This window comes from Hemiscyllium ocellatum, chromosome 7 (genome assembly GCF_020745735.1).
Source record: "Hemiscyllium ocellatum isolate sHemOce1 chromosome 7, sHemOce1.pat.X.cur, whole genome shotgun sequence".
Taxonomy (NCBI): domain Eukaryota; kingdom Metazoa; phylum Chordata; class Chondrichthyes; order Orectolobiformes; family Hemiscylliidae; genus Hemiscyllium; species Hemiscyllium ocellatum.
Window position 1 is genome coordinate 24,138,521 of NC_083407.1, and position 13,737 is coordinate 24,152,257.

General features: G+C 41.0%; 1 protein-coding gene across 1 annotated transcript in view; it reads left to right on the plus strand.

Annotated features, from left to right (window-relative positions):
• Nucleotides 1–13,737, plus strand: part of cacnb4a (calcium channel, voltage-dependent, beta 4a subunit) — a 238,044-nt gene that overhangs the window by 201,998 nt on the left and 22,309 nt on the right. Inside the window, exons 8-9 of the mRNA XM_060827815.1 lie at nt 3,206–3,264; nt 4,010–4,119. Coding sequence (XP_060683798.1) covers nt 3,206–3,264; nt 4,010–4,119 — 169 coding nt within the window. The remainder of the gene's footprint in view (nt 1–3,205; nt 3,265–4,009; nt 4,120–13,737) is intronic.

The following is a 13,737-nucleotide window of genomic DNA, read 5'->3' on the forward strand; positions in this document are numbered from 1 at the left end:
TGCTATCTTAGGCACAGAGTACCTAGGTACAATGTTTTGTTACAGAATAAAGAAATAAAGAAAAAAAATAGTTACAATACAATCATAGGTCAGAAAAATAAGAAGCAAAGTTAAAAACCTGGATTCTATCATAATATTTGTACCCCATCACTGTAAGAAAATAAGCTGAAGTATTGCTGAGTATGTTCCTCCAATAAGAGTACACATCCTGTGAGAAATAATAATCTACCTATTACAAACTACTACAGAAAACACATTGCATAGAACAGGCTGTTTGGCCCAATTACTCCATGCCAGTATTTATGTTCCAATGAAGCATCATTCCATCTTTTCTTATCTAAATCTATCATTGTAATCATCTATTTTCTTTTCCTCACCTGCCTGGCCAGGTTCCTATTAAATACATTTATTTCTGCTCTTATTTTAAAAAAAAGCACCTTAGAACTCAGAATCATCTGAACTGAGCAAAAGTCCTCCAAACGTAAGTTTGTGTCGAGCAACCCCGGTTTGGATGACTTTGGGATATTAATCTGATTCACAGCTCACTGGTAATTGCAAGTGACAGTTATAACAGAACTCATTTGTAAATGTGCCTTTGGGGCACATTGACCCTGCTAAAGCTTTACTTATCTCATTGACTTTTAACACAATAAGCTGACCTGACTGTTTTGTTTTTGTTACAGCTTATTTCAAGCTGAACTTAACATGTTTTTGGAACATTTAATATCACACAACAGAGTCAATTTATATCTCTGTGTGACATGACACCTCAGACTTTGAGTTGTAAATTAAAATCTTGGCTGGTAATAGTTAGGAACATAAGGTAGAAGTAGGATTAAGCCATTGAGCCCTTCAAACCCACTCCCCAAAGTTCAATGACTCAACTTTAACCTCAACTCCATATTCCCACTCTATCCCTATGTTCCTTTGATAACCCATGAATCCTGTACCATTATTTCATATGCCTGCACTCCTGGTGCCCTGTATTGCTAATGCGGTGCTTTATTTGACCGTTAACCTTTACAGAACAGGTAACAAAACCAACATTAACAAGAGCACAAATTGCACATATCCTGTACACCATAGTCCCTTTCTTGTAAATGGCGCTGTTACACTAACCTCCATTCACTGGTCAAGCAAGTGCCTGAATAAAGAAGTGAGAGCAATTTGTTTTTTATTCTTACTGGCTCGTTGGTGAAGGAAGGAACATGAAACACTTTTGACCTGGAAGATAGGTTTCTTTCAAAGTGAAATATTATGCCTATGTACTTTCCCAGAAGAGCTAACAAGTGTTTCTTTGGACAATTACTTGAGGATGTAAAATTAATGTCCTTCAGCTAGATGTACATAACCTCAATTGATACAATTAACATACTTAGGGCAGTGCCTTTAAAGTACTCAACCCAAGCTCCATTAATTTAAATGGGGCGATATTGGAGCCAGTTGGCTGAAGCAGGCATCCTAAGAAATAGAGCTCATAAATATAAGATAATCACTAATGATTCCAGTGGTGCATTCAGAAAAAATCTCTTTACTCAGCGAGCAGTTAAAGTGTGGAACTGATTGTTCATAGAGTTACTGGGATAAATGGCATGGATGCATTTTTGCTATTTAGAATGAAATATTGATGGTGTTGTTGGATGAAGCATGATGGGAGGAGGGATATGTTGAACATTTCTATTGGCATGCATCTGATGGGCTGAATGGCCTGATAGTTCTATAAATACCATGCAAGCATAAACATTGATTTTTTAAAAACTGAAACCAACATTGTGCCTTTTGAATGCTGTGATTCACCTGATCCTCTCAGAAGTAATCCTTTAATTGTAGGCAGATAGGTGATTGCATAATGTGAGGATTTATAGACATCATCATGACTGAGTAAAGTAAAACAACCATCCCAAGTTTTAATATTAAATTGATCAGGTGAACAGGAAGGGAGAAAATAGAGCCTATTACATAATGTGCATGATTATTTATTCAGTTGTGAAGATGAGTTGGAGCAGTAGCCATCTGGGCTACTTGTTTTACCAGTGCAGACCCATAAACAGCCTGTAAACAGCCACCATAACAGAAATTCCATCTTTATTCTACAGAATAGATGAAGTACACTGAGCAGGACACTTCATCTATCGATCTCTCTCTCGCTTTCTCAATGTTTTTAATTTTGCTAATGGCTGTGCTGCTGGATACACTTCCTGCCACTAATGTTCGCCTTTTTTTGGAGCTTCAGACTGACACTGATATATATATTGGCTTGTGGTCTTTGTCTGTAACTTGGTGTGTGTGTGTGTGTGTGTGTGTGTATGTGCGCGCACGCAGCCCACCATCATCCCACTGACTGCCAAGGTCACCCTGATAATATGGAGGATGACTGAGAGTTGAAACCAGCAGTGGCCTCTTAGGATACAATTGGGATACACGGGTAGGCAGGTGGTCAGGGCTTACCCTTTTCTATTAAAACAAACGTTGTGGTCAAAACAATGGGAAGGAAGTGAGTTACCACTTTCAGAAAGGGGAGGGTTACCATTTTGAATGATGCTCTTTGCACATTGGGGGTCTCCCCACTTCCTTCCCTGCCATTCCCATGCCTTAATTGTCTGATTCCCTCCCTGCTGGATACCTCAGTGTCAGATCCATGGCCAGCCTCCTTGTTGGCCAGCTTGTGGTGCCAGCTGTTCTCACTATCAAGCTGCTGTGCCACTGCCAGAACTGCAAGGGCAGCCAACTGCTCGGATTGACCAACTGCTCGGATTGGCCAGCAGCTCCTTCCACTGAGGGCTGCATGTCCCACCTTCACCTTGTCCATGCCACCTGCAGTGTAGCATTGCGGCTTTACTTGGATGTTTTCTGACTGACTGTGATTATGGGTGAGTAGCAGTCTGTCCCCACGCATAGAGTGGGACTCTAACCCATTCTGGCACCAAGATAAGAGTGCTACTGCTTGAGCCATTAAACTCCCAAAGAGCAAATTATCTGTTGAGAGTAAGATTCATCCCATTTATAATTTCAGACTAAAATATGATTTACTAATTCAACTGTTATTTTTACTTGAGCTTTTCTTCTCATTGCAACCTTTTTACTTTTGTTTTAAGGTAATGGTGAACAGGTCTATAAGAATTTTCTGCACTTACTTTCACCTTTTACAATTCTTTTCTTTCTCTGCTCAATATCTGTTTTTCTCTTTCCCTTTCGTGCTGTTCAGGTTACAGATATGATGCAGAAAGCTCTCTTTGATTTCCTGAAGCATCGGTTTGATGGAAGGTGAGCATAATCCTCTCCAATGTTTTCTCTTCTGGTTCTTTCTGACTTGTCCCCTTTTGACCATGTCTATACCATCAACAATTCGATTTTAAAATCATGTTGACCAATGTCTACAAGGAAGAGTTATTTATTTACTTTTATAAAAGTGATTTTATATTGCACATTTGGAAAATTCCATGCAACTATTAAGTAAATTTTTAGTGTAGAATAAATAGTAAACAAAATACTTAGTCATAGAGTCATACAGCACGGAAACAGCCCTTCGGTCCAACCAGTCCATGCCTAACATAATCCCAAACTGAATTAGTCCCACCTGCCTGCTCCTGGCCCATATCTTTTCAAACCTTACCCAAATGCCTTTTAAACATTGTAATTGTTCCCACATTCAAATCACCCTCAGTGTAAAACATTTGCCCATCTCTTTTTAAAATCTCTCCTCTCACGTTAAAAATGTACCCCCTAGTCTTGAAATACCCCATTCTAGGGAAATGACACTCACCATTAACAATGAAAAAGAAATGGAAATAGAATTAAAAATACATAGCTATCTGTAGCATCTAACATTTCAGATTGGGATTTTTGCCAGAACACTTGAGTGGAAATGTTCTTTGCTTCAGGCTTTTCTAACTAGGTGCTTATTGTGTCACAGAACTGACAGGTAAATTAAATACCTATGACAACAATTGATCACAATTAACAAAACTGCTTGACTGAACAAATATTGCTTGCTTGCTCTTTGTTATAGGATATCAATTACACGGGTGACAGCTGACATATCCTTGGCCAAGCGTTCGGTCCTAACTAATCCCAGTAAGAGGACAATAATGGAACGTTCCAACACTCGGTCCAGTATAGGTATGATCTCTATTTGCTCCGTTTGTGTATGCATGTTAATTTTAAAAGTCATATCAATCATTTTCCGTGTCGTTTTCAATTCGCTGTACAATAAAATCATGAAGCAGACTTTTTTCTCAATGTCCTTTTTACAGAGAAAATCTCTCACTCCTTATGTTTGTCTTTTCAACAATAAAGCATGACAAAATGTATTCGTCATGAAACAGTAAGATGCCCATGAATGCACGGATTCTGAAAGTAAAACAGAAATGTTGAAGCCTGTTGGAGAATAGTAGTTAACATTTGGCTGTCTCAGTTCTAATGGATGGTCATCAGCCTGGAATGTCAACTCGTTTTCTCTCTCAACCGAAATTGCTGTGTATTTCTAGCATTTTTCGCTTCTATTTCACATTTTCATTTCAAAGTGATAATTTGCTTTGCTGTTCAGCCCTCTTTTGTTTGTCCAAGCTGTCGACTCCATTTTTCTTGATTTCCATTTCTTCCTGCTACCACTTCAATATTTATGAGAATGCCCAGGATAGGATTTGAATGTACAAAAAGAGTAACATGAATCAAATGTTCGTCAATATTGTATGTAACACATAGCGTAAAATTGGAGTTGTATTTTGGTGAGGGAAACAGGGCTGAGAATCTGTAGGATAATAATTTTTTCCGGTAGATGATTTGTATTGATTCATAGGACATTGGCATTTTTGGTTTGGCCAGAATTTATTGCCCATCCCTAACTATTCTTGAGAAGGTGATGCTGAGCTGCCTCCTTGAGTTGCCACAACCTATATTTATAGGTACACTCTCAATGATTTTTGGAAGAGAGTTCCAGGGTTTTCACCCAGTGACTGTGAAGGAATGGCTGTTTAGTTCTATGCTAATATGCTGTGTGCCACGATGGGAAACTTGTAATTGGTAGTGTTCCCATGTGTCTGTTGCCCTTGTCCTTCAAGATAGCAAAGGTTATGGGTTTATAATGTGTATCCAGGAAATCCTGTTGAGTTTCTGCGGTGCATCTCATAGATGGTACGCACCGCTGCTACTTGGCATCAGTTATGAAGTGAGTGAATGTTGAAGGGAGTGGGTGGGATTTCAGACATGTGGGCGGCACGGTGGCACAGTGGTTAGCACTGCTGCCACACAGCGCCAGAGACCCGGGTTCATTTCCCACCTCTGACTGTATGGAGTTTGCACGTTCTCCCCGTGTCTGCGTGGGTTTTTTCCGGGTGCTCTGGTTTCCTCCCACAGTCCAAAGATGTGTGGGTCAGGTGAATTGGCCATGCTAAATTGCCCGTAGTGTTAGGTAGGGGGTAAATGTAGGGGTATGGGTGGGTTGCGCTTCGGCGGGTCGGTATGGACTTGTTGGGCCGAAGGGCCTGTTTCCACACTGTAAGTAATCTAATGTAATCTAACATAATACAGGCTGCTTAGTCCTGGGTGGTACTGAGCTTCTTTACTGTTGTTGGAACTGTGCTCATTCCCATGGCAAATGGGGAATATTACACCTTGTAAACATCAGATACTGCTGGTGTGATGCACAACACCTTTGGACTATAGCATCTAAATTTGGATAAAACTGGTATTTATATGGACCACAATCATAGAGTCTTAGAGATGTACAGCATGAAAACAGACCCTTTGGTCCAACTTGTTGATGCTGACCAGATATCCAAACGTAATTGCCAGTGCTTGGCCCATATCCCTCTATACCCTTCCCATTCATATACCCATTCAGATGCCTTTTAAATGTTTTAATTGTACCAGCTTCCACGACTTCCCCTAGCAGCTCTTTCAATACACGCACCACCCTCTGCGTGAAAAACTTGCTCCTTATGTCCCTTTTAAATTTTTCCCCTCTCACCGTAAACCTATGCCCTCTAGTTCTGGACTCCGCCAGATTGCCCAATAGTCAGCGGGAAATTAGGAAACAAATTTATAGGGAGATCTCAGTTATCTTTAAAAATAATAGGGTGGTTATGGGAGGTGATTTTAACTTTCCAAACATAGACCGGGACTGTCATAAATATTTTGGGATAAGAATGTACAATTGTTTTGATGGAGCTTGAGCATCCAGCGATATAATTTGAGAATCGTTCATGTGCATGGAAAAGAGAATGTCATCACAGCTGCTGCACATGTCAGCGACTATGAGATTTTTAAGAATCTTTGCTGTGTAACACTGTGCATAATGAATGCTAAATTGCAATTATTTTTAGTATCCATTAGACTCAGTGATAACATGACTTTTAATGACTAATAAAAATGCCTCTTTAAAATTCATTTTCATTCTTTTTTTGGGAAATCTGTGATGTAAACTGTGGGCTTTATATGTATAATTTTAATCTTATGAGTTGGGAGTTTGGATTTCTCAATTTTTTTGAATTTGTAGTATTGAATTTTTATGTGTCTGAAATTTAGTAATTAATTTGTAAGCATTTTGGTAGCCATGGTGATTTCTTTGAAAAGGTTTTTCAATCCTGAGTGAATTTGTGCATTGCAATGGCCTTTTATTCATTTGAAGTGTTTTGTGATGAGCCATAAAGGTAACTGGTGGAATCTCAAGGTTGTTGGAGAGTTCTGGAATTTTTTATTATGTTTAAGAGAATGCCATGGCTGGGAAAGGAAGAACTTTAGTTTTGACTTTTCAGTTGGGGAGTCCTGTGAAATCCTTGGAATAGGATAGAACATAGGACATTACAGCACAGTACAGGCCCTTTGGCCCTCAATGTTATGTCAACCTGTGAAACCAATCTGAAGCCCATCTAACCTACACTATTCCATTATCATCCATATGTTTATCCAAGGACCATTTAAATAACCTTAAAGCTGGCAACAGTGCATTCCACACCTTTACTACTCTCTCTGAGTAAAGAGCTGAAAAAGCACAGCAGGTCAGGCAGCATCCAAGGAGCAGGAGAATCGACGTTTCGGGCATGAGCCCTTCTTCATGCCTGACCTGCTGCGCTTTTCCAGCAACACATTTTCAGCTCTAATCTCCAGCATCTGCAGTCCTCACTTTCTCCTCTGAGTAAAGAACCTACCTCTGACATCTGTCCTTTATCTATCACCCCTCAATTTAATGCTATGTCCCCTCTGCTAGTCATCACCATCTGAGGAAAAAGGATCTCACTGTCCACCCTATCTAATCCTCTGATCATCTTGTGTGTCTCTATTAAGTCACCTCTTAATCTTCTCTCTAATGAAAACTGCCTCAAATCCTTCGACCTTTCTTCATAAGACCTTCTGTCCATACCAGACAACGTCCTAGTAAATTTCCTCTGCACCTTTTCCAATGCGGCAAGCAGAACTGTAAGCAATACTCCAACTGCAGCCACACTAACGTTCTGTATAGCTGCAACATGACCTCATGGCTCTGAAACTCAATCCCTCTACCAATAAAAGTGAACACACCGTATGTCTTCTTAACAACCATATCAACCTGGTTGGCAACTTTGAGGGATCTGTGCACATGGACACCGAGATCTCTCTGCTCATCCATACTACCAAGAATCTTACTGTTAGCCCAGTACTCTGTATTGCTGGTATTCCTTTCACAGTGAATCACCTCACACTTTTCTGCATTAAACTTCATTTGCCACCTCTCAGCCCAGCTCTGCAGCTTATATATGCCCCCTCTGTAACCTGCAACATCCTTCTGCACCACCACAACTTCAGTGACCTTAGTGTCATCCGCAAATTTACTAACCCATCCTTCTACACCCTCATCCAGGTCATTTATAAAAATGACAAATAGCAGTGGCCCCACACCTGATCCTTGCAGTAATTGATGGCCATGCAGAAAAGCACCGTGGAGATGGTAAGGATGCACAATGAACCAGATTACCTTGGCGTGAAAACTTAGTATCAGGCAGCATCCAAGGAGCAGGAGAATCGACGTTTTGGGCATGAGCCCTTCTTCAGGAAAAATTGGGCAAGCAGTTCAGCGATCCCTATTCAAAGCTCCAAAAAAAGGGGAACATTAGTGGCAGGAAGTGTATCCAGCAGCACAGCCTGTAGCCCGGAGGACTCAACATTGAATTCCCCAATTTGAAATAACCTCCCTTCCCATCCCCCAACTTCCTTTCCAGTCCATCCCTCTCCCTTTCATTCCTCCCAGCCACCAACTGGATTCATTCCTCCCATTGACTAACCAGGTCGTACCCTCTACCTGTCTTCACTTATCCTAGTTCACCACCCTGCCACCCCCTTTATGTGCAGCTCCCCCTACACCAACCCCCAGTTCTGAAGAAGGGTTACACCCAAAATGTTCACTTCTCCATCTCCTGATGCTACCTGGGTTGCTGTGTTCTTCCAGCCTCCTGATTTTCTATATTACATAGTTGTCGGCAGGCAGAAGGCCATTTCCATCAATAACTGGTCACTATCCACAGATCAACCAGCTGCTTGTTGCCAGCCAAATCTCCATTTATACACAGTTATTGGTGCCAGACCATCTGCAAACCATCTCCCCCTGTTTGAACTAGTATCTGCAAAACAGTATTTATACTGAGTGTCACATTACCTGCTTGCAAAAACTGCTGTAATCTGTCAGCAAGCATTGGTTTTTGATACAGCTATTTTCCATGTCAATCCACAATTAAAAATGAGTTGAAAGAGTGACATGGTCTTTATGTTTATTTTATAAAAAAGCTTTTGTTTTACTATTAAAACAAAATTTGCAGCATTGCATACCTTTGTTTCAGTGAGAGATCACTTTGTTTTTAAACTAAAACAAATAACATCATGATCTACCAAGCCAGGTTTCAAACTGGGATCTGCCTTGTCTGGTAATTAATTCAGCTGGGATCTTAGCACTACCAGCTCTAGCTGTCTTTACTACATTTGAAAGCAAACACTTCAGAAGTGCCTGGAATTCGAATACTTATGAGTATCGATGGGCCATGCAATTATTTATATTCCCCTGTTTCCAAGTAATAAGCCTGCCATAGCCACCAAGGAGAAGAAAATCTAATGCCAGTGCAAACCAAGTAGGTGTTTGAAGGCCACATAGTAGTGGAAGGTGATTTTTTTTCACTTATGAAATATGGGTGCCATTGGCTGGACCAATGTTTATTATCCTTTCCTAACTGCCCTTGAGAAGGTGGTGGTGAGTTGCTTTCTTGAACTGCTGCAGGCCACATGCTGTAAGTTGACCCACAATGCCCTTATGGAGGGAATTCCAGAGTTTCACCCCATGACAATGAAGGATCAGCAATGTATTTCCAAGTCAGAAATGTGAGTGGCTTGGAGAGGAACTTGGAGATGATGGTGTTCCCACATAACAGCTGCCCTTGTCCTTCCAGGTGGAAGTGGTCATGGGTTTGGAAGGTTCTGTCTGAGGATATTTGGTAAATCCCTGCAATGCATCTTGTAGATGTACACACTGCTGCTACTGTGCAACAGTGGTGAGTAGGGAAATAGGGTGTTGGGAGACTGCATTAGAATGGAATCCTGATATCTTTCTCTGGTTGGACAGATCTCCTGAGGCCAATGACAGACACCTGCAACCAGCAGCCATTGATTTCCGCAGCATTTCTAAGCAGCTGATAGATTTTAAAGGCTGAGACCTCTGCAGTAAATTGTGCCTGGAAGTCATGTGGAGGGCTGCTATTGGAAGGTTTCTCCCTATTGTTGGATAAAATCCAGCCTATTATATCTACATCTTTTCTAAGATGTAATCCGGTAGCCCAGGTATTTTGAAGATGCGGTACTCAGTGGAGCGGGGCAGACTCAAATTGTGCATCTGGCTCGTGCGGAATCCAGAAGGCAACAGTAAAGGGTATTCTGGGAAATTGAACTACCAGGTGGACAGTTTCACTGAGACTGGTGCCCTCCAACAAACCAGCTCATCTGCTCTTAATGGTTACCCTGGAAATATTTGAGCACTTAGAAACTGCTCTAATTCCTGGATAAATATTGAACAGAACAACTGATTCCCTGCTGATTAACTCGATCACCTGCTCCCCCCTCGACCCCCCAGTTGCACTGACACTCCCTGACCAGATCCAGCCCAACCCCAGCCTGACCTGACTCAAACCTTGCTGGAATCAATATCTTGCTCGCATATTTTCTTTTCTGTGTTTTGAAGCTTCTTTTCCCTCATTTTGTCATGGATGAACTTCCAAAATAAAAAAAAGGTGATCTTCTTGTCCTATAAACTACTCTTAAACTACATGGTCACCTGTAGCTACAATCAAATGAACCTCAACATGACATTGTATGTCGCAGTTAACTAAAGTAGGTATGTTCTTTCCAGCAGCGATGCTGGGTAGTGTATGAAATGGCACTGTTGTCTCTAGCAGGTCAAAATGCAGAGGTAGTTTTCCTCTAGTGTTTCTAAAAGTAATTGGCTCAGTATTGTAATTCTCTATTATTTTCTAATCATCCTGTACAGAGATGTTAATACTTAGAGACAGATACAGTACAACTGTGCCACAAGAGTCCGCCTTATAATTGTTATCAGTGGCTGCTGATTGGCTTGAGTGCTCAACGAATGCATTGTTTCTCAATTGCTGCTGTGCACATATCTTTCCCAGTTAATTCAGAAAATTGCAACAGACAGAAGTCTAACTGTCTGAGCATAAACAAGCTTCCATTTGTACAATCTGCCTGTTGCTTTTGGCCGGTGTGGAATTTGGCCTCTGAGATAAATGAGCTGGATTCCACTGCTCTGGAAGCTTGCATCTTCTTTTTGAAATGATTTTCTAACATAACTACAGTATTAGACTCCATAATTGCAGTGCTGTCAGGTGGCATTTTCTTTCGGCAGAACTGTATGCGGCATTTCAAAATGAAAAGTACCTTAGGCAACTTCCAATGAAGGTATTTCCTGGTGCATTTAAAGATACACGGTTCAAGCAGATAGCCTCAATGGAAACACCATTTATTTATCCACAGGCATGTCTGCAGATAATTTGATTTCTGCTTGCTTTGAACCCAGATGTAGAGAGCTTTTTGATGTGTAAAAATGCACAAGATTATTGACAAATATCAGGACATTTATGCTATATGTCTGTTTCAAATGTCTTAAGTATCCTAAAATTGCTACGATATTTTATTTTTTGACTGCTGTGTCAGGTTTCTAAATGGCTTGCACTTGCTACCTCTTGCAGGAACTGCAACTGCATTGATAATAATTCCATGCCTGTCAGTATTCATTCCTTTTCAGATCACCCTGACATCTTCAATACTCTGAGCTGAATTTTAAGTTTATTTTTTCAGTATGTGCGATTTTGCATTGAGTTTTTTTGGAGTGATTCTTGCCATAAAGCCCAGTGATATTTCTTGCTATATCTTACCAAATGTGTCTCATTAATTACCTAAGTGGCATTTTCACTTCTGATTCAGTCTGTGATTGGAGGTGAGGGAGTGTTGGTGGGGGGGGGGGGGGGGGGGGAGTCAGTGTGGGAGTTGGAGGGAAACTCAGTCCTTAAGGGTTCAGGGGGTTGAGTTGAGGAAAGGGGTTTTCAATCCGGAAGCTGGAGTGTGGTTTCTGGGGGGAGATTGTGCCCATCAGGGAGATAGTAACTCTTGAGGGTCAGTTTTATAGTTATGAATTAGAGCACATTTTCTAGACTTTTCTAACTTTCCTTGACTAACCTCTCAAGCAAATAATGTAAGTCAATACTTCAAAGTGTCCAAGTCGAACTCAGTTGGTGACTTGTTCCAGATGCCTATGGAGGTTTCAACCTCCCCGACAATTCACCACTGTCAGTATATCAGGACATCTGCATATTCTTAACGTATAACTACAGTTTGCACCTCAACAGCAACTATCTATCTAACAGACGGTCTAAGTCATAATTTCTCAACAATTTGTCAACAATTGGTGCACCACAACAACTGTTGATGGGACTAGAGCTTTTGAGTTAAAGCGAGAGGCTGAATAGGTTGGGTTTTTTTTCTCCGGAGCATTGAACCCTGATGGGTGACATCATTGGAATTTATCAAACCATGAGGGTCATGGATAATCTGAATAGCCAAGATCTTTTTCCCAGGGTGGGGGAGTCCAAAGCTAGAGGACATGGGTTTAAGATAAGAGCAAAAAGATTTACAAAGGACCTGAGGGGTACCTTTTTCACACAGGGTGGTGTGTATATGGAACAAGCTGCCAGAGGAAGTGGTGCATGCAGGTTAATTACAATATTTAAAAAGGCTTCAGGTTGGGTACACAAATAGGAAGGGTTTAAGGGGTATGGGCCAAATGCTAGCAAATAGGACCAGGTCATTTTGGGATCTGTGGTCGGCATGGATGAGTTTGACTGAAGGATCTGTTGCCATAATGTATGCCTCTATCTTTAATGTGGTAACTTTTGGTCAGTATAGTATGAGGCTGTAGATAGGAAGCTGATAGAGAAGGATACGCCGCAAAGCAAAGTGTAGTGTATTGGTCTGATTCGTTTGCTGGTCAGGCTTGGTAGACTAACAATTCTTTTTCTGCACTACAATTTTGTACATTCTAATGTTGGTGAATGAATGCAATATTGGACTAAATAATTGCGAAAAGTAGCTGTTATGTTTCTAAACCTAATTTGGGTGCATGTAGAGTTTGCAGCTGCAAATGTGTTGCTGGTCAAAGCACAGCAGGCCAGGCAGCATCTCAGGAATAGAGAATTCGACGTTTCGAGCATAAGCCCCTCGAAACGTCGAATTCTCTATTCCTGAGATGCTGCCTGGCCTGCTGTGCTTTGACCAGCAACACATTTGCAGCTGTGATCTCCAGCATCTGCAGACCTCATTTTTTACTGTATGTAGAGTTTGCTCAAGTAAGTGTGATCAATTGTCTAAAAGCTACAGTAACTTCAAGGATTAGACCAAATCCCTTAATGTTAACTAATTTGAAGCAAATTTTTATGGTTTGAATTTATATTATCACCTATCAAACCCATCGGTGCAATCTCCAGATGATTAATAGTTTAAATGCAGTCTATTTGCATCACAGTTTCATCTTTTCAGAGAACATTAAGGGAATGCTGAAACTGGTTAAAAATAGTCAAGTACTTTATTCCTGGTGAGCAATTTATGAATATAAATTATATGAATCAGCAAAGCAATCTGTGATAGATCTATCAGTCAATGTAGCACTAGATTACAACATAACACAGTCAATGTAAACTTTATATTAAAAGGTATACTTTGTCTAGCCAGCCACTTACTGTGCTTACAGCTTTCCTCTTTTAACAATCTTCTTAGTGCTAGAGCATTAGCATTGAAGTGAAAACAAACCCCTCCAGATTTAGATTAGATTCCCTACAATGTGGAAACACGCCCTTCGGCCCAACAAGTCCCCACCAACCCTCTGAAGAGTAACCCACCCAGACCCATTTCCCTCTGATTAATGCACCTAACATTGCGGACAATTTACCTCCCCTGCACATCTTTGGAATGTGGGAGGAAACCCACGCAGTCACAGGGAGAATGTGCAAACTCCACACAGACAGTTGCCCAAGGCTGGAATCGAACCTGGGACCCTGGCACTGTGAGGCAGCAGTGCTAACCACTGAGACACCATGCCACTCCAATTCCAATGATTTGTGGTGGACAGTAATGGAGGCAACACATGTAAGAGGTGGAATAGGTCATTTGGCCATTCCAGCCTGCTGGACAAGTCAAGCAGATTATGATTGGTTT